The sequence below is a fragment of the Mytilus edulis genome, chromosome 8, assembly GCF_963676685.1.
Source record: "Mytilus edulis chromosome 8, xbMytEdul2.2, whole genome shotgun sequence".
Lineage (NCBI taxonomy): Eukaryota > Metazoa > Mollusca > Bivalvia > Mytilida > Mytilidae > Mytilus > Mytilus edulis.
The window spans coordinates 77,942,163-77,963,770 of record NC_092351.1 but is presented as its reverse complement, the minus strand read 5'-3'; the positions used below and the strand labels follow the sequence as shown (position 1 = coordinate 77,963,770).

Below are 21,608 nucleotides of genomic sequence, written 5' to 3'. Positions count from 1 at the left end.
TGTTTTTGTATGTGTCTCATATGTTTGCTTATAACGATTTAGTTCAAAACATGAACATGAACTAAGATTCTTTAGGGAAAATGGTTTTACATGTATGTTGAAAGCTGAAATATACTTTGCCTTTCTATTATCGTATTAGATCCTGTCGATTTTTTATTGTTTAACGTAGCCATTGTAACTTTATCAAAAGGATAAAAATATATCAGGGAGACGTCACATTTACTGACCATATATATATATCGTATTAGGTCACTAGCACCTCGTGTAACGAACTTTTATTACCGACTATCTTCACTTGTGGTATTGAGAATAGATGCCTATCAAAGTGATTAAGTCTTTAATACTTATCATTAAGAACCTACTTTCATTTGTCTATACGAAATAGCAATTAGTTTGTGTTAAATTTGTTGTAGGAATTTATTTCAATCGTGCATTACATGTATCAATAATTTCTTCGGCTGATGAAAAAAGAGGGACGAAAGATACCAGATGGACAGTCGTAAATAAAATATAAACTGGCGAAAATGAAAAAGACTAACAGACAAAAAAAGTACACATGACACAACATATAAAACTAATGATTAAACAACACAAAACCAGGTGCTCCGGAAGGGTAAGCAGATCCTGCTACACATGTTGCACCTGTCGTGTTGCTCATGTTATAACAAATTCGGTAAATATTCTAATTCGATAGGTCACATTCATGAAAGTGAAGGGGATAATAGTTACGACATAAGAGCATTTAAATAAATAAGGCCGTGAGTTTTCTCGTTTGAATTGTTTTACATTGTCTTATCGGGGCCTTTTATAGCTGACTATGCGGTATGGGCTGTGCTCATTGTTGAAGGCTGTACGGTGACCCATAGTTGCTAATGTCTGTGTCATTTTGGTCTTTTGTGGATAGTTGTCTCATTGGCAATCATACCACATCTTCTTTTTAGATATCCAATATCATCTGTGAAACGGTTATTTCATTACGGGCAACCAACTCGTGATGGCTTCCGTAAGATTTACGAAGGGATGATTTTAGCTTCATTATTTGGACCTCTTGGTTACATAGCTTCCTTGTGAACAGTAATCTTCTATTAAGAAAATCATGATAGGAAATACAAGACCGGGAATATCGTATCAATTGAGAGATATATACTCCGTATGCGCTGCTGGAATATTGCTACATAGAAATTGAAAGTTCCTAATTGGGAAGCAGAAATGAGCTCTTTTGTCAGGAAAATGGCCATTGTTATATTATAGTTCGTTTCCGTGTGTGTTACATTTTGATGTTGTGTTTCTGTTGGGTCGTAGTTCTCCTCTTATATGTGATGTAACCCAGATTTGTTTCGGGGCCTTTTATAGCTAAACATGCGGTATGGGCTTTGCTCGTTGTTGAAAGCAGTATGATGAACTTTAGTTGTTAAATTATGTGTCATTTGGTCTCTTGTGGAGGGTTATCTCATTGACCATAATACCACATCTTCTTTTATATATACGTTAATTTCTGTTGAACATTTAACGTTTCAAAAATAGAAATAAACAAATTTGTATCAAACAAACTTGATTTTCGACTGATATAGCCGGTTTTGGAGTACTTTGAAACGTGAAACGAGGACTATAAAATTTATGAAAACCAGACAAAACTTTAATAATAATCTATAGGCTATGGTGCAATAACTATCATAAGATAAATAAAAGAAATATTGTACACACGATGCATATATATCTTGCTAGTGAGAGCATTTATTTTATGATTGTTGAATACTGAAATGCATATAGTTGCAAATATTGCAAAAGTGATGCAGACGCAAAAGGATCAAGTGTTAGATTTAGTTCATGTCTGCAGTGGCAACACCTTTCTAATGCCAGACTTTTAAAAAAATCACCACAAAGCAAAGGACTGGTTTTGTAACGCTTGTAAAGTAGTTTGCGGTTGTTAGGTGTTACTTTTTGTTTCAAAACTAATAGGATATTTTTTTTAAGTTTTTTTTTTAAATGTATGTCAATTTTTTATAAGGATTCGTATTCTATGGTTTATATGTGTATTTATTTAAAGATTTTTTTTCTACCTCCTTTTAAAGAAAAAAGTGCTTGCATCAATTTTAACATGTTTAATATTTATGTTTTTTTTTTTTTTACTTTCAATGAAAGAAAAAAAAGTATAAATATGCATTTTAAAATTTTACTTTTTAAAAAGGTTTTAAAAAGACTTGTTTTAGAGATTGCAAATAAGATCAATTTTAATATGCACGTTTTGTATAAATGTTTAAGGAAAGCATAGTTGTATATAGATATTTCTTATTGAAGTGTACATTTGTATGTTACTATATTTTTTATTCTTAATTTCTATACTCTATTCTAACATGTCTAATCTTAATGAAGACCGGCAAAATTGCAAAACTCTACATAAATCGCTTTTTTGCCGGAGCTGGCAAGATAGCACCAATTAGGGCCATTTTGCCGGAGCTGGCAAAATAGCCACTGCATAAATTATTTGAATAAAATAATGAAACACTTAAATTATTTGTTTGTGAAGAAAAAGAAATGTACTTTGATTATAATGTGCATGATATAAAAACTACTTAACGTTATGTCAACACTAATGTGCATGATATAAAAACTACTGAACATAATGTCAAAACTAATGTGCTTAAAATAAATACTACTGAACATAATGTCAACACTAATGTGCATAATATAAATACTTCTGAACATAATGTCAAAACTTATGTGCATGATATAAATATTGATGAACATAAAGTCAAAACTATGTGCATGATATAAATACTTCTGAACATAATGTCAAAACAAATGTGCATGATATAAATACTTCTGAACATACTGTCAAAACTTATGTGCATGATATAAATATTAATGAACATAATGTCACAACTATGTGCATGATATAAATACTTCTGAACATAATGTCAAAACTAATGTGCACGATATAAATACTACTGAACATAATGTCAAAACTTATGTGCACGATATAAATACTTCTGAACATAATGTCAAATATAATGTGCATGATCTAAATACTACTGACCATAATGTCAAAACTTATCTGCATGATATAAATACTTGTGAACATAATGTCAAAACTAATGTGCATGATATGAATACTACTGAACATAATGTCAAAACTAATATGCATGATATAAATACTTCTGAACATAATGTCAAAACTAATGTGCATGCGGGAATTTCTCGCTACATTGAAGACCTGTTGGTGACCTTCTGCTGTTGTTTTTTTCTATGGTCCGGTTGTTGTCTCTTTGGCACATTCCCCATTTCCATTCTCAATTTGATGATATAAATACTACTGAACACAGTGTCAAAACTAATGTGCAAAATATAAATGCTACTGAACACAATGTCAAAACTAATGTGCATGATATAAATACTACTGAACACAATGTCAAAACTAATGTGCAAAATATAAATACTACTGAACACAATGTCAAAACTAATGTGCATGATATAAATACTACTGAACACAGTGTCAAAACTAATGTGCATGATATAAATACTACTGAACATAATGTCAAAATCAATGTGCATGATATAAATACTACTGAACATTATGTCAAGACTAATGTGCATGATATAAATACTACTGAATATAATGCATAAAGCACCGAATATATTAAAAGATCACAACTAAACGACAGTTCCATATGAAACCATACTAAAATTTTATTTCATTTGATATTTAAATTTATTCCGCATTTTCTTTTTTATCAACCTTTGATTTTTTTTATAAAATTGATTGCAATCATTAAAGAATCAATGACAGTTAAATAATTAATTAGTGTCATCGCCAAATAAAGCAACATAATTATGTTTTAGTGCGATTTTACAGTTAACGATAATTTAAATGAGAAATCAGGGCAAATATATATGAAAATATGGAAAAATATTAAACGGCATCAAAGACTTTGAACAATATGGAAATGTTACTTCATTTTATATTCAAATTTAATCAGAATTTTCTTTTTTATCAACCTTTGATTTTTTTATAAAAATTATTGCAATCATTAAATAATCAATGACAGTTAAATCATTAATTAGTGTCATCGCCAAATAAAGCAACATAATTATGTTTTAGTGCGATTTTACAGTTAACGATAATTTAAATGAGAAATCAGGGCAAATATATATGAAAATATGGAAAAATATTAAACGGCATCAAAGACTTTGAACAATATGGAAATGTTACTTCATTTTATATTCAAATTTAATCAAAATTTTCTATTTAATCAGCATTTTCTCTTATAAAGTTGATCGCAATTATATAAGAGTGAATGACACCTAGAACATGGATTAGTGCCATGGTGACAAATTAAGCAACGTATGTATTTTATAGTGTTATTTTACTGTGTAGAAACATTCCTCTTAAACAAAAGCAAAGCATGAATACGTGAACAAACGGAATTCTTGAACACATGCCAAGCTTAAACAAACATTTTTTTCGGGAAAGTAAGTAACATTTCTACCTGAAACGCGATGCTTCGTTTATCTAGTACAATAGTATGTATGTTCGTGTGGACACTATGTGAAATCATTGTTATCGAAAAACAAAAAGACAAAATATATAATTGCCACGTGGTAATGGAGGTATCTTTGCCGATGTGGTCATTATGTGCCCAACTGTGCTCGAGAATGAAAATATGCAAATCGATCAACTTCATAGCATGGAATGAAACTTGTCAGATAAATTATGCTGAACCCGACGGAAATATGGATGGACTAATCAAGAGTGTTGGAAATAGCTTTCTTGCGACCTCGACTATTCCAGAGGTAATAAGTTATCCAATACTACAACGTCAAACTATTCACTCACTATCAACATTTATCAATTTTATTTATGATATACACAGTAGAACACACAGAAAAATATTTCATGGAAATTTTGCTATGTATTCTAACCAAATTAAATTCGGAAAAGTTTGCATTTGTATATATCCCATCAAATAATTAAAACAAACCTCTTGAAAATTATGGGCAAATAAACAATAAAACTTCGGACATTTCGGCATGTTATGGTATCTGTTTTATAAAAAATCGCGAATCAAATTTCTTGGTAATTTAAAAAAAAAAAAGTATCGATTTGAAGTGAACTTACTTTTGTCCAATGACTGAATAACATGGTAAACAAAGTGTCATTTGCTATCTTTTAATATATCGAAACATTTTAGATAAACCAATATTTGTTTTGTTAACTTCGTTTAAATTACGAATCAAACGATTTTTTATGCGTTTACTTTTCTACATTGGCTGGAGGTATAGGTGGAGGGTTGAGATCTCATTAACATGTTTAACCCCACCGTAGATTTGCGCCTGTCCCAAGTCAGGAGCCTCTGGCCTTTGTTATTTTTGTATGATTTTTAATTTTGGTTTGTTGTGTATGATTCGGAGTTTTGTATGACGTCCATTATCACTGTACTAGTATACATATTTTTAAGGGGCCAGCTGAAGGACGCCTACGGGTGCGGGAGTCTCTCGCTACATTGAAGACCCGTTGTTGTCGCTTTGACACATTCTCAATTTCCTTTCTCAATTTTATTAAAGGAAACATTAAATATCAACAGTGTAACGTTAATTTACCAGAAAGGGGAGAAAGTCATATTGTCAGTCATGTGTTTTAGGAAATCTTAAAAAACATTATCCCCGGCTAATCATAAATCTAGGATTTTGATTGGTTAACGCAGGTCGTTAAAAAACCCATAGCCCCTTGGTGTTGCTAACCCATATCCCCGGACGTTGCTTACCATTATCCCGGGGAACTTCACGCAAGTTTTCCTTAGTTCCATGATTGCTCCTTATGAAATATTGAATTCTGTAGATTATCCATGACGTTTATAATTAAATATTTAATTCATTAACGATTTTGTCCTATTATGCCGATCATTTACACTCCTTTCATTAAATGCATCACTTGACTGCCACATTTTTAAGGAATGGGACTACTGACCTAGCTATGCAAATTATCCACGTTGACGTCACACCATCTTTGTCGTAACGCTCACAACATTGAGCGCCACATTTAAATCAATCCTGTTTCTCTGTTTCCAAAGGTAGTACCCTACACCCCGTAAAAAAATATGTAAAATTTCAAAATTTCAATAAAACGTTTTTTAGATAATGACAAAAACGTTGTTTTCGCGTTACACTTTGTCACTTTGTTTCTTATCCCAGGCATAGATTACCTTAGCTGTATTTGGCACAACTTTTTGGAATTTTGGATCCTTAATGCTCTTCAACTTTTTACTTGTTTGGCTTTATACATATTTGGATTTGAGCGTCACTGATGAGTCCTATGTAGACGAAACGCGTCTGGCGTACTAAATTATAATCCTGGTACCTTTGATAACTATTTGTATCCGAATTTCCACAAAACTCGCCCGATTCGGACTAAGACCGGGGAGAAATTCGTTATCTACGTTCATATCCGTAGATAACTTATAATACCGTTTATTTTTCTTCCAATGACACTTGACTGTGTATCCTCAAAAACATGGCCAATGTGTCTTCATATTAATCATTTCTGACAAAAAAAATATAATATTACAGAAGCAATCAAAGATTGTGCAAAATATTTCAAACTCATAGAATAAAGTTCACCAGCCTTGCAAACTATATAATTTCGGGAAATATAAAAAAAAAAATAAAAAAATAAAAAAAACTGTCATGTTATCTTTTTCTTGTTGATCAGGAGATAGCTGGTCCATGTAAAAGTCATGACTGCAAGGTCAATGAAGTGTGTATTCCAAAAAGTCAGAATTACATATGCGTTCCATTGCTAGAAGGCTTTGCTGAAAGGGGGAAACGTAAGTTAAGTATAACTTCATCGACGTAATAAGAAATCTATATCAGATTATGAAATAAACATTCACCATTTTTGCGATGATTAAGATATGGTAGATCAGCTTTATACTAAATATTTTTTTACACTGTTCAGATACATTGACTTCAGAAAGGTACATAAAAAAAGCCACCTAATTTAGGAATGTAAAATTTACAGTGCCACCTACTGTTACGTTTTCATCACTCATGCATTTCCAAGGGCGATATCACATATTTAGTAATAAACATCTTTTTCAATGTTTAGATAATTGCATACATCTATACATAACAATGAAAGTCCATTATTTAACTCAGAATGCGTATATATGGTTTACAATTTCGCGCTCTTTTCTGTTGTTAAACGGAAAGTTTATTTTTATTGAAGTGATTACAATCTTGCAAATCAAAATAACATATATACATAAATCTTGCAAGCTCATAAACATGTACTATAACAAAAAGTTAAATGTACAGAGTATCTCTGGCAAAATGTAAATTGATTATTAATTTTTAGTATTCGTAAACGTAGTGTTGTCTGATGTATTGAATATTGATGTAGGAGTAGGATGTCTCGTGTCTCAAGACAAGCAGACTGGCCAGAGTACTCCCTATTCCTGCCCAAGCTCATTGACGTGTGGAGCAGGAGCAGGGGTTGATGGAATTAAATCCCCTACCAACATGTTTCATACTAATGACGAACTCGAACCTTTCTGGTGGGTCAATCTTGGAGAAGTGTATGAGGTTCAGAAGGTGGTCAGTACGTATCGGATAGATTGCTGTGGTGAGTTTAAATGATGACATTCGATAGATGTATGAATATATATATGTAAGTAATTTTCATCATATATATCGCAAATCAAACAAATGTGTCATACACTCTGCGCATTCAGAGCACTTTTCGTGACTTACCTTAAGTAAGTATAATCAAACATATAAAACAGAAAAAAACAGAGGATTGAAACTTCTATTAGATGTTCACGAGCTAACTACCAAGTTGAAAAATTAACTTTTTTAAGAAACGACATATTCTCAGTCGGTAAAATATGCCATCATAAGTTGTAACCTACGATTTTCAATAATTCAAAACGTATTAATGTTTCGAGAATGTAAATTGTTTGCTTACAATACAACTTTGTTTTTAAATTTAACGTTAATTGTAGGTATTGTTATCTATACCGTGCATAGTTTAATAACATACAAGAAAATATAATGCTAATTTTTTATAACTTGGATAGATACATTTACTGTTACTTAATGTTTGAAAGGTAAAGATCTAAATCGAATAATAATATATGTATACAAAAATATAACAAAAGATTGCAAATAAGGTTGGCACTAATTTATTGTTAATTTATCACAGACACATACACAAATATCATATCGATTTGTGCAATTCAATGTGGCAATCCTTTACTTTCCTTTGAATTTATGAACATTTGATAATCATACAAAGTCACATTGTTTTTCTCTGACTCTTAATGATGTCTTTATGTACTGGTGTCTTTACAAAAAATCCATCTAATGTTGGATGTGTACTGATTGACATTTAGGTCTGAGTTACGGGATTTGTTAATCTGATTGTTATTGGCTTTGAACTGATGACAGATGAATGTATGCCTTGCATGTCCTGTCTGTTTTTTTGTCATTGTATCGTGAAGCCTCCGTTTCAACTGATTTATATACTTATGGTGTGCTGTTATACTACTGTCCAAGGTAAGGGGAGGGTTCAGCGCTCAAAAATATGTTTGACCCAGTCACAGTCTGTATGCCGGGGTATGTACCTCAATGGTTGTCGTTGGTTAACCTCTGTCATATTGTGTTTTGTAAAAACAATTGTCACAAATGTTACTTATAATGCCTTTAGTTTTCTCAATTTATCAAATGATAAACAAACCCCCGTCAACCAAGTTACATGGTGTAGTCCTTTATAATTTGGTTTTAGATCTATTTCCATTAAGTCATTGCCACTAACACAGAGAGTGACAGGTTGAACAGTCGTGTTATTTGTTTTGTAGAGATATGTGGTATAAAAAAGAACAGAAAGATTACGTTTTATAATTCATTAAGAGTAATGATTCTTTATTTTAGGTGAGAAAATCAGTAAAATGCTTGTTCATGTCGGCATAAGCTTAGACACATCTCAAATGGAACTATGTGGCCAGTTTATAGGTCCGGCCGTGACAGGTCAGGTCATTGAAACATCTTGTATCACATTCCCGAAAGGACAACTGGTAAAATTAACGAGTGTCAATGCCGTACCCGAGGCATTTCATCTTGCTGAAGTTGAAGTGTATGGTATACTTGACATTATTTAACGTTACATTTATGAAAATGTTAAAACACCAGGAAATGTTCTTTCAAATATATGTTGCGATACGAACTTTAAAATCAATTTGTGTTTTGCTTCAATAGTTAAACGTGTCACACAATTTCATCTGTTCATTTTAGGAAATATCATATATAAAATATATAATCATCTCGATCCATGTTAGGTTTCCAAAACCTTTGGTATTAAACAGTTTGATTGAAAAACTATATGTTGCTTTCATGATCAAGTTAATACTTTTATAACGTTCAACCAACAAATTATATCGGAAACAAGTAGGCAATTACAGAATCAGTTTTTATTTAAAAGACAGCAACACATGATAAACCAAGTCACATACTGTTGTTCATTTAAATGTTGTTTTTTGTTTCTTTCTGCATTAAAAATGACAAGGATTGGGTGAGGTTTAAATACAAGTTATCAGGTTCGTGTTGTTTATTCTTTAGTTGTCTATGTTGTGTCATGTGTAACTATTGTTTGTCTGTTTGTCTTTTTTCATTTTTTAATACATTTGGTATAGATATCTGAGGTATATGGACACAGATATCAATTTTTAAAGCAGTAGAGCACCAATTGCGTTCTCTCATGTTAGGTCATCGATCCAGAAGAATTATTTGTCATGTCAGCAAAAGCTTACATATAATGCACATGAACATATGTTGTAATATCATCCGTAAATCAACAGTTCAAAGTTTCACAGTGTAAAACATTACAGGACGGACAAATAGAAGAAATTATCAGTTTACAGAATCCAACGGACTACTTTAATGTTGACATGCGGGGTCTAACTATAATTTTGATTTGTTGAAAAATATTTATTTTTTAAAAATTTATTATGAATTGGAAAAATGATAAATATCTTTTAAAAATCATGCAATACTAAGCCAAGGTCTCAAGAATACGTTTAGCGATATTACCTGTAAACTTGATTTATGATTCGTAATTATATTAATTTCTTGTTTAATAAAGTCTGTTTTCACAAAATCTGCACTTAGTGTCATTAATTATTCCTGTTATTGTTACCATCAAAACATGATTAAATTTATATTATAAAGCTAGAAGTATCACCATTAGTGCCAAGAAAGATGGATTTGTTTACTTAAAAATATACTATATCATTTTTCATCAACATACAAGAATTTAGCTATTTGCCATGTGTATTTCAGAAACATCATAATTAAAAAAAAAATTCGGATTGCTGTGTTTTTAATAGGTACTATAGCTAATAGATATAAGAAGATGTGGTATGAGTGCCAATGAGATAACTCTCCATGCAGGGTCACAATTTGTAAAAAGAGTCTTGGGGCACACTGAACAGCAAGCTATAAAGGGGAAAAAAATGACAAGTGCAATACCATTCAAACGGGAAAACCAACATTCCAATCTTAAACAAAACAAGAAACGAGAAATGATTATAAACAACATCAGCAAACGACAACTACTGAACATAATGTTCCTGTTATCTAGTTTATTTCAACCTGTAGTAAACTATGGCAAACCAGAGGCGTCATTTTGAATGTGCATAATGTTTATATTCGCAGCCACTACAAACATTTGATTTTTCAACCTTGTTTACCACCATTTCCCATGTTAAATTTGAAAGCATAAAATCAACAATACTGTAAACACAAAACTAGTAGCAACCACTATGAATTTGTCACGAAAGGATGTCATACGGCATATTTTGCAAATAGTAAACATAAAATATAATACATTGGTAAACAGAGGGACAAGTGATCAGTATGCGGGACTTTCTTTTTGACAAGATATTTGAGGAATTTAAGGGTAAACTTTTTCAAGGAGTTGTCCGCATTTCTATGGGAACAAACTGTGCGCTTCTCCTTATCAACCTCTTCTTAATTTAATGTCAGTCGGGGACACTTATAAACAAAAACATCAAAGAAACCATATTTGATTTTACATTTATATACTAGTAGATTGTTGATGTTCAGTCCGTTTTGTTTTTTCTTCTTCTTTTAAATACGTTTTGATTCCTTCTCATGTTTCTTACTTTTAAAAAAATACAAAATACCAAAAACAATTCAAAATGGCCAATATACAAAGAACACTATCGGTTCATTTCTATACTCGTGGCTTTAAGGGGATAACACACGATGAAATAATAAAAGAACTTGAAAAACAAATAGAACTAGAGAGTGTTAAATCCATCCAATTGACCGAAAAAAGCTGTGTTGTAACTTTAAGTGACATAGATGCCAAAGAAAGGTTAGTACAGTGTGATCTAACAATAAAAAACAGAACCGTCAAATTTATTGAGGTAGACAACACAATAACAAACATAACAATCAAAGACCTTCCTTATGAACTAAATGACTGCTATCTAGCAACACAAATGCTTCAGTATGGCAAAGTAGTCCCGGGTTCAGTTAAGCGGGGATATATTCGAGGAAAAAATATAGAAAATGGTTCAAGATACATTCAAATCATTAATTGTGCTCCGACAATTCCAAACAAAACAACATTTGGTAGATATGATGTCCGAATGTTTGCCGACAATGGTCGAACAGAATGTATTCATTGTAAACAAAGAAACCACCCGTCCTATGCTTGTAAAGACAAACCAGATCATAGTAAGCGCTGCTATAACTGTTCAGAAATTGGGCATTTTGCACGAGACTGTCTTAACGAATCCAAATGTTCCTTCTTCAAAACAATCGGTCTTGTCCGTAATGATTGCGCTGATTTTAAACACCATACTATGATAAAGTCTTATGGTAATTATTCTAGCGAAATTCTCGAAGGAAGAGAAGCTCAAGAAAACGACAAAAATGAAAGTCAGTCCATCAACCCATTAGTGGCAATAAACCATCTACAAACACCTAACACATACCACACCAAATCAAAGGGAACAAATGTAATGTTAGGAGCTTCAAATTGTTTGAGAGTTGGTAAATTTGAGGACAATCTAATCAATGCCTCTATAAATGGTGCCACTCTAGAAAAAATAGATCAGTGTTTGGGTGCGGCTTTTGAAAATCATCGTGTGAAAAGCAATGGCTCAAATGTAGGCAAGGTCATCATAAGCTTAGGTACTAATGACTTCAGTAAAAACAAGCACGACAGCGATCAGGTGAATGTGTACGCAACACAGGCTATTGTCAAAGTTAAACAAGCATTTCCGAATGCAGATATTGGTGTGTGTGGTATTATTCCGAGAAAAGGTAACAGTAACCACATTCACACAGTAAATGAAACAGCTACACATGTTAATAAATTCTTGGAAAAATTGTGTCTCAAAGATGAAGTGCTGACCTATATTGATGTAGACAATATCTTCATAAAAAATGGTAACGTGGTTAAGGCGTTTTACGAAAAAACAGATGCTAGTGGAGTTCACATCACAATTGAAGGAGCCCAAACAATTCGTGTCAAACTTCGTGAATTTCTTCACCCTAAGATGTCACCAATCCAGAACACTCCTCGTCCTTGTGACACCAAGCGCAAACTTATTGACATATCGCTGACGCCAATGTCTGCAGAGAAAGACAGTAAACAAAGTAAATCAGGTTCCCCAGATGATTTTGAGTAATAATACACAAACCTAAATTTGCTATTTGCTTCTTTTTATGTAAAACAATAAAAACAAATCAATCCAAAATGTTATATGTACATATGTTTTATTCTATTGATTTGCAGCTTTTGAATTATTATTTTAGATTATTTTTCTATCTATTGTACTTCAAACTGTATCGATGTATCTGTATTGTTATTATTTTAGGTGGACAATTTGAAATGTGTTCACCAAATGTGTATTGTTATAATTGGTCAACATGGTCAATGACTCGTAAAATTGCAAGTAAACTTAAAACGGTGGCTTTGACCGTGAACTTTCAATTAAATCAACGAGGCATAGCGGTGTTAAAATGTAAATCAAATCGTGAACTTAAAAAAAAACTACTAAAGAATGTCGATCCAAATCATAACTTTGAATGTAAACGGCTTACGTGATAAAAAGAAACGTAATTTAGTTTTCAATTGGTTAGCCAACAAAAAATATGATTTAATTTGTCTACAAGAAACACATTGCACAGTGAATGATATAGCCCAATGGCAAAATGAATGGAAGTTAAATGGGGGCAATAAAAGTGTTTGGAATTGCGGAACCAGTGATTCTCGTGGTGTCTCTATTTTACAAACAAAAAATTGTCCTGGCGAAATCGTTTTTGATAATAGTAACCCGCAAAACGGTCGAATATTAAAATGTAGCATCAAAACGGAAAGTGCGATTTATCATATTTCAAATATATATGCCAACAATAGTGGCGTCGAGAGGAAACGGCTTTTTGAATCATTTCATAATTTTTTTGGTAATTTTACAGACGATAGTGTAGACCATTACAATATTTTGGTAGGGGATTTTAACTGTACTCTTGACAAAACAATTGATAGAAATCCCTCTCATAATCGTGATGACATTGGTACAAAGGAATTACTTTTTTTATTGTCACAATATGATCTAACAGATATTTGGAGGGACAGATATCCAAAAGATAAACGGTATACGTTTCAGAGAGGAAATTCAAAGTATAGAATATACTTTATCTTTTGTGATAAAAGTCTGTCAAATAAAGTTTACAATGTTGGTATCGCGAATTGTCCTTTTAGCGATCATGATCTTGTGTCATTCAAATTAAAACTTGATGAAATACAAAGAGGTCCGGGTATATGGATAATGAATATAAATACTATAAAAAGTGAAGAATTTAATAATGCATTTAAAATTTGGTGGGAAACCTGGAAAATTGAAAAAAGTAGGTTCGAAAAAATTCAAGATTGGTGGGATGTAACAAAATCACAAATAAAAAAGTTAACAATGGAAGTAAGTAAAATATTAAACAAAAATTCTCAAAAAAGTTATATTATCAACCTTGAAAAGAAATTAGAAAAGCTCAAATTAAATAGTACTACTTCTGGGGAGATTGAAAATAAGATATCAGAAATAGAATTACTGATTAAAAATTACTATGAGAACAAATCCGAGGCGTCTAAAATAAGGGCGCGTGTAAAATGGGCGGAAGAAGGGGAAAAATCTCGAGCTACTTCTTCAACATCGAAAAGCAAAACGGAAAAAATAAATTATGGAGTCGAATTAAAACAGATAATGGACATTTTAAATACAATATAGACGAAATACTAAATGAACAAGTTAAATTCTACTCACATTTATTTAGCTCCGAGGGATGGAATTTGGAAAGTGCTAAAGATTTAACAAGTCACATCGAAAATAAACTAAACGATGACGACAAAAAATTACTTGACCGTGATATTACAGCGGAGGAAATAATGAAAGTTCTAAAAATTATAAAAACAAATAAATCCCCAGGGGAGGACGGGATCATATCTGAATTTTATGTATTATTTTGGAATATCATACAAGAAGAATTTTGTACGTTGTTGCAAGAAATATTTAATGACAAAACATTGTCGGACTCGCAATATAAAGGAGTTTTAACATTATTATTTAAGGGCGGGGAACGGGAAAATATACGAAACTGGCGCCCTCTTACTTTACTGAATTGCGATTATAAAATTATAGCTAAAATACTAGCAGAAAGATTAAAAATAGTCCTTCCTAAGCTTATACATCCCGACCAAAAAGGGTTTGTAAAAGGCAGACATATAACGGAAGCGAATAGAATGATACAGGATATCATAAAATATATTGATGATGAAGATGAAGAGGGTATAATTGTTTTTTTAGACCAACAAAAGGCCTTTGATAGGATGGAATGGGGATGGCTAGATTTCGTTATGAAGGAATTCAATTTTGGGGACAATTTTCGTGGTTGGGTTCAAATGCTATTAAAAAGTGCAAAGACGTGTATTAAAACAAATGGCTACGTCTCAAAATATTTTTCAATTTCTAGATCAGCCAGGCAGGGGTGTCCTATAGCCCCCTTTTTATATATATTATAGGCAGAGCCCTTGGACAGAAAGGGAAATTCAAGGCATTATATTGCCTGGGGAAGAAAATGGGGAGCGAATAGAAACCAAATTAAATATGTTTGCAGACGACACGCAATTATTTAATAAAAATGAAAGTTCTGTCAAAAAATCTTTTGAAATATTAGACAAATATGAAAAGGCATCGGGTTCTAAAATTAATTACGAAAAGACTAAGGGAATAAATATTGGCGCAAATAAACGCAGACGACCTACTTTTAAAAAGATAAGTTGGACAACAGATAACATAAAAACACTAGGTATTCACCATGGTTATAACATTGACAATGACAAAATTTGGAAATTAATATTAGAAAAAGTACAAAATTGTGTACACGTCTGGAAAAGTCGAAAATTGACTTACTCTGGAAAAGTCCTTATTATTAAAAATTTAATTATATCAGTGTGTGGATATGAGTTAGAAATAAGAGATATACCCGAAAAATACAAAAAAAGATTGAATAAGATAATATGGAATTTTATTTGGGATGGGAAAGTGAATCAAGTAGACCGGAAGGTTTGTTGTTTAGATGTTAAAAAGGGGGGCATGGGGATGGTAAATTTAGATAGTTGGATAGAAAGTAAATATATCAAATCTTTATATTCGATATCACATAAGCCATTGTCTAGTTGGAATGCAATAGGTAAATTTTGGTTAAAAAAATGTGATAAGAAATTTGAGGATGAACTTTTTCTGTGTAAATGTTCTGACCTTTCAGGTCTTGAGATAAAAAACCTACCATATTATTACAAAAGCGCTTTACAATCATGGTCAAAATTGACAAAGATCACACAGGGTATATTTAACGAAATGGAAGTAAAGAAACAGCGATTATTTGGAAACTCAAATATTTTATTTCAGGGCAAATCTTTATTTTATTCTTCCTTTTCAAAAAGTCATATCAAAACTATTGGTGATATATGGGACGATAATACCAAAGATTTTAAATCGTGCAATGAAATATATAGACAATTAATAGATAAACGTAATTGTATTTCGGAATATTCACGAATTAAAAGCTCCATACCACAAACATTCATGCAGATTTTAAAAAATAACGATGATCAACCTGCTTTTAAAAGCAACAAAATAAAAATGTCTGAAAACCTTGAATTTTTAAATCCAGACAATAAAATTATTAAAATCAAGGATTTGACATTAAAATATGTTCAATTAAACATTAACATAACTGAGACACCTAAGTGTCAAACAAAATGGGAAAATTTGTATAGCGAGTATATAAATTGGGAAAAAATTTGGCTAAATCTAAGTAAAATGAATATTAATAGAAAAGTTAAAGAATTTCAATGGAAATGTATACACAGGATTATATATACTGAAAACAGACTGAAAATAATGCACATGTCAAATGGAAAATGTCACTTATGTGATGAAATTAATAATATTGAAACTCTTGAGCATTTATTTTATCAATATATCAATGTTAAACCATTGATAGAAACAGTTGTTAGAAATTTACAACTTTGTAACCTTATAAGCGACGAGGTTCTCGTTGAAAAAGATATTTTATGAGGAACTTGTACAGAGAATTCGAATAATTCCATTGTTAATGCAATAATACTTTATTTCAAATGGGCTTTTTGGAAAATACGTAATAAATGCAAATTCGATTAAATTAAACTGAATGTACAGTCTATACAGGCTTTGCTAAAATTGCACATGAAAAACGAATTAAAATTTATTCTGCTACGCTCGGATATAAAGTATATATGCAAAACGAAAATTAAACTCTTTATCGAAAACATTTAGGAAGATGTACTTAGTTCTACTGCTCTAAACGAAAGGTGTGTTCGATTCCATATATATATACTTATCTTATTGTATCTTGTGTATAAAGTAGTGAACAATATGTTATTATAACAGAAAGAAAAAACAATATTTTGTATTGTAATTATTATTTAAATCTATGTCTGTGCATATTAGTTACATTAGTAAATTACCACATATATTATGCTTCGTAATACATTTGTACTCACCACATGTGCTTTATCCTTTTTTTATAATCCATAAATATATATTAAAGAATACTTTCAAATTCTGTTCAATCACATCAAAATTCTTCAAGTCAAACTATAACTTATTTTCGCAATCAAATCTTAAAGTTTTTCCAGTTTAAATCAACACATGTTTGTTCAGTGAACCGGATATACGATAGTGATTTTATACAGTGATGCTTATCAGGTGTGAAAATCAATTGTATTGGTTATTTAAATATAATTATGTATGTAAAACTATTGTATAAACTCATTTGATATTTTCCCTGGTCAAGTGAGGCTGTTAAAATACAGGGCCCCCTAAGTATGCGACCTGGGCTACTTAGGTATTTATATAGCAGGAAATGATTGAATAAAATATTTGTTATCGTAAAAAAAAAAAAAAAAAAAAAAATCAAAATGGAATTCTTTGGTCAAATGCAAAAATCACAAGCTCAAATACACCAAACGAATGAATAACAACTGTTATATTCGTGACTTGTTGCAGGCATTGTTTTTAACTTACACATGGTGTATAGCTAACTAAACCACTCAATTGACAGTCGCATCAAATTTTATTATATTGGCAATAGTGTGTGAACAAAACTAACAGACATAACAGGTAAAAATTTAACAAACAGGTGCACATCAGTCCATATTGTGTTAAAATCTTAATGAATATAAAAATCCACTGAGTTTCATAAAATAACTTTTGTGTTTCTGGAAAATTGAACTTTTGTGTCAAATATTTTCACTAATTTTAATGACTAGCAACGATTTTTGAATATATTGAAATGAGACATATTTGATATCAACGATTTTAAGCGCTCTTTAGATGCCTTTTCCGCAATTCTTTTTTACATTTTTTTTGTTGGTGGGTTCTTGTATTATCGGAGTTTATCCTACATTCATTATTTCTTCATATTCACATCACCCAAAGTATACAGCAGTGATTAAGTTTTATAAGAGAAATATTTCAGCAAAAACGGCAGTAGACAGTGGTTCACTGTATAATACTTGACTGTATAGATGAAAACAAAACCATAATAACAACAAGAATGTGTCCCCAATACACAGATGCGCCATCCGCACTATCATTTTCAAGGTTCAGTGGACCGTGAAAATGGGGGAAAATCTGGCATTTAAATTAGAAAGATCATATCATATCGAACATGTGTACTGAGTTTCAAGTTAATTGGACATCATCTTCATCAAAAACTACCTCGACCAAAAACTTCTACCTAACTAATACTTTAACCTGAAACGGGACGGACAGACGAACGAACGGACGAACGAACCAACGTACAGACCAGAACACATAATGCCCATAAAAAAACAATCAAGACAATGTATCATATGGTATCTTTCGTCCCTCTATTTTAACCCATGTGCTTATATTGTTAGACCCAAAGAAAATTTTGTATTTTTTATATTGTTTACGAGTATCTTTATTTCAACAATAGTGGGGCGGCTTAGTACCGAAATTTGACAAAATCATGCAAATTATGATACAAGCAAGGGATTTGGCATAGACGTTCATTAGGAAGTACTTTATCATATTAGAGGGGTAGCCAACATGGTTTCGATTTTTTTTATGGCGGCCATCTTGAATTCAAAATTGACATCATTTTGCTCAATCTTCAAGATTGAAAAACTGTCCTAACCATTTTCAACGCTATATTTGTCATGAAAACTATTTGAAATACAATAAAATGATATGAAAATATGTCAAACAGACAACAATTGTAAAAAAAAATCCCCACTTCCGGTTTGGGTCGAAAAAGTTCGTACACTCGAGTGAAATACTAGTGGTATAGATATATGATGAAAATGTCCGTTTGATATATCGATAATTATGTTAGACATGCTGGAGGATTGATCAGTGTAATAATCTACGATATTTTCCGATGTATTCTGTTTTAACAGCTACATGAACACAATGTTGTACAGGTCAAGCCAGCTTTGTAACACTTTCATCTACCAGAACAAGTTTTTTTGTAGCCACATTTGCTACCATCTACCGTCGCAAAGCGGCGGAATCCTCGGTCAGCCCTACACCACCACCATCACTTTTAACAATAGCGTTGTTCTGTTCATGAGCCTGGTCTATCGCCATGTTTGAGAAAACACGATTTGATTTTTTAACAGTAAAATGCCCTTTAATAAATTCTCTGTAAATATCTGGGTTTTTTGTTTCTAATGAAGCCATATCGCGAAGATGAATAGGAAGCCATCTAGCATAGTTGATATGATCTAATCCAAAAAAAGTATGGGATCAAGGAAGACAGCGTTTGTTTATAAAGCTCAAAATCCGCTTCTCGTAATGATTGAATATACGAAAAAACCAACAGCTGAATTTCAAGAACCGAATACCAAAACTCAAAATGAGGTCTACCTACTTTTCTTTCTTCATACCATTGTATAAAATTGTCAAATTCTATTGATTCATCAGGATCTTCGTTATTAGAAGATTCATAAGCAGACATCAGTAAATCAAACAATACACATGCGGTTACTTGATGTGCTAGTCTAGTTTTAGAAGTATTAGAACTTGACAAGAACGATTCTGCTGTACCAGAGGATGCAACATCTGCTTCTGATAAAGCCTCTATCCAACCGCTATCCCGCAATAGATCACCCAAAACCTTCAAACATGCCATCTCAATATGTAATCCACCGAACATAACAACGAAATTGTTTTCACCGTATTTATTTGGCCCTTCCCATTGAATTTGCTTTGCCAAAACAAATAGCGGTTGGTCTGCTGTAATCACTGGAGTTTGGCCAGGATTAAAAAACGACACAACATTCCTGACCTTATCCATCGAATGTTTTATGGTAGCAACTGAGTGAGCTTGTTATTGAAATAATGGCATTAACAGTTTAGACTCACTTCAACAGTTTGTCCACGTCTCTCTGAAGAATGAAATGATGACCATAAAATATTTTCGGACGTAATAAATTCACTTGTTAACCTCACCGTATTTAACCACTCATACTCATTTTGCAAACTCATGAATAGATAATCGTTGTTAAGTATATTAGTGATATCGTCAGGCAGAATAGAGGTTCCGGTTTTGTTTTAAGATATGCAGGTTTCATATTCATATAAGCAGCAGGGTACCTTTTTAGATTTGGGTTTATGTGTAGGTAATATTAACTCATCCCTTCTAACGCCGATATTATCTTTCATTGGATGTTGAAAAATAGAGATTTCGGTCCCATGAAAAGAGGATTTTGATGTTGTTGAGCTTGGGTTGTGATCTATGTTGTCGACTGCAGCTGTTGTAAACACTTTGCTCTATATTTAAGGTTGGCATACGACACCTTCATTTAAATAACGTTCAACAACAGCTTCACCTAGTTGAGTTAATATTTCCAGTACCCGATCGTAAGAGATACATAACCCATAGCTGTCTTTTCCAGGTTTTTGTAAAGAGTAACAGTCCAAGATACACACAAAATGTTGTCTCACGATCAGATATGAATGTCTTTGTTGTACTGTAACCTTTTGGCTGTAGGTAATAATTAAACATTAAAATATTGGCCGGAGCTAAGTCCGACTTTGTAGAAACGTTGTCTAACTGCTATTTGATAGCAGGTCCATGTTCTATCATTTTCACCAACTGTAACAATGGAGGGGGTATGCTATCATCGATATCTTTAGAGACAAAGGATCCAGAAAATGTTGTCTTCGTTGTAGCTAATTAGCAGCGAATCATTCCGGCCGTCTTTGCCATATGCATGGTGTCATTGTAATCACAAACAAACCCTATAGCTGGTCCTATATCTTTTTCAATCGTCAAAAGTACATCTCTGCCCTTTGTGTGTGCTTCTAAGTCTGGCATCTTTTGGAATAGCGTATCCTTGAGCCGAGTAGAATGTACCTGTGCAGAAGAAGAACCAAGCTGTCCAATCTTTCCTCGAACAGGTTTGCCAGGTCTGCTAATCGAAACACAACCGACTCTTCAGAGTTTCTTTGAGTTTCAAAAATGTATGTGACCAGCTCAGCTAAAGCAGTTTCTTTCATTATAGTTTCCTCCTGTGTGCAACTGCTTTCGATCTCTGTTTGTCTCTTGTTTGATCTCTATCTCTCTATTATATACAGCTACGAGACAAGACGGGTGATAATTCATCTCTTGTGCTATAACATCACCACTACTCAGCTTTGCCAACAGTTGTTTATCCTGAAGAGCTGTTGCACAATCCACTACTAGTCGTTAGTTTAGTTTCATTGTCATTGCCTCTCTTAAGACAGATAAAGGTGACTCTTTATCACAAATGAAATATTTATGCACATTTTCAACTGGATTTTGTTGTTGATCTTTAGAACGAGGAGTACACCTAAAAAGTTTGGGAGACGTACAATCACCAGAACTTCCAGATGGTATCGGTGACATATTGCGTTTCTGGGCTCTCTCAAGTTTAGTATTATTTAACTTTATCCTACACAAATTATGGTACTTGGCATTTTTTTTCATTGTGC

General features: G+C 32.3%; 1 protein-coding gene across 1 annotated transcript; it reads left to right on the top strand.

Moving 5' to 3' along the window:
- Positions 1-4,731: 4,731 nt before the first annotated feature.
- Positions 4,732-9,152, top strand: LOC139484371 (uncharacterized). Its single transcript, XM_071268107.1, has 4 exons — positions 4,732-4,791; positions 6,707-6,821; positions 7,352-7,594; positions 8,926-9,152. The coding sequence occupies exons 1-4, from the start codon at positions 4,732-4,734 to the stop codon at positions 9,150-9,152; spliced, it is 645 nt and encodes a 214-aa protein (XP_071124208.1).
- Positions 9,153-21,608: the final 12,456 nt, after the last annotated feature.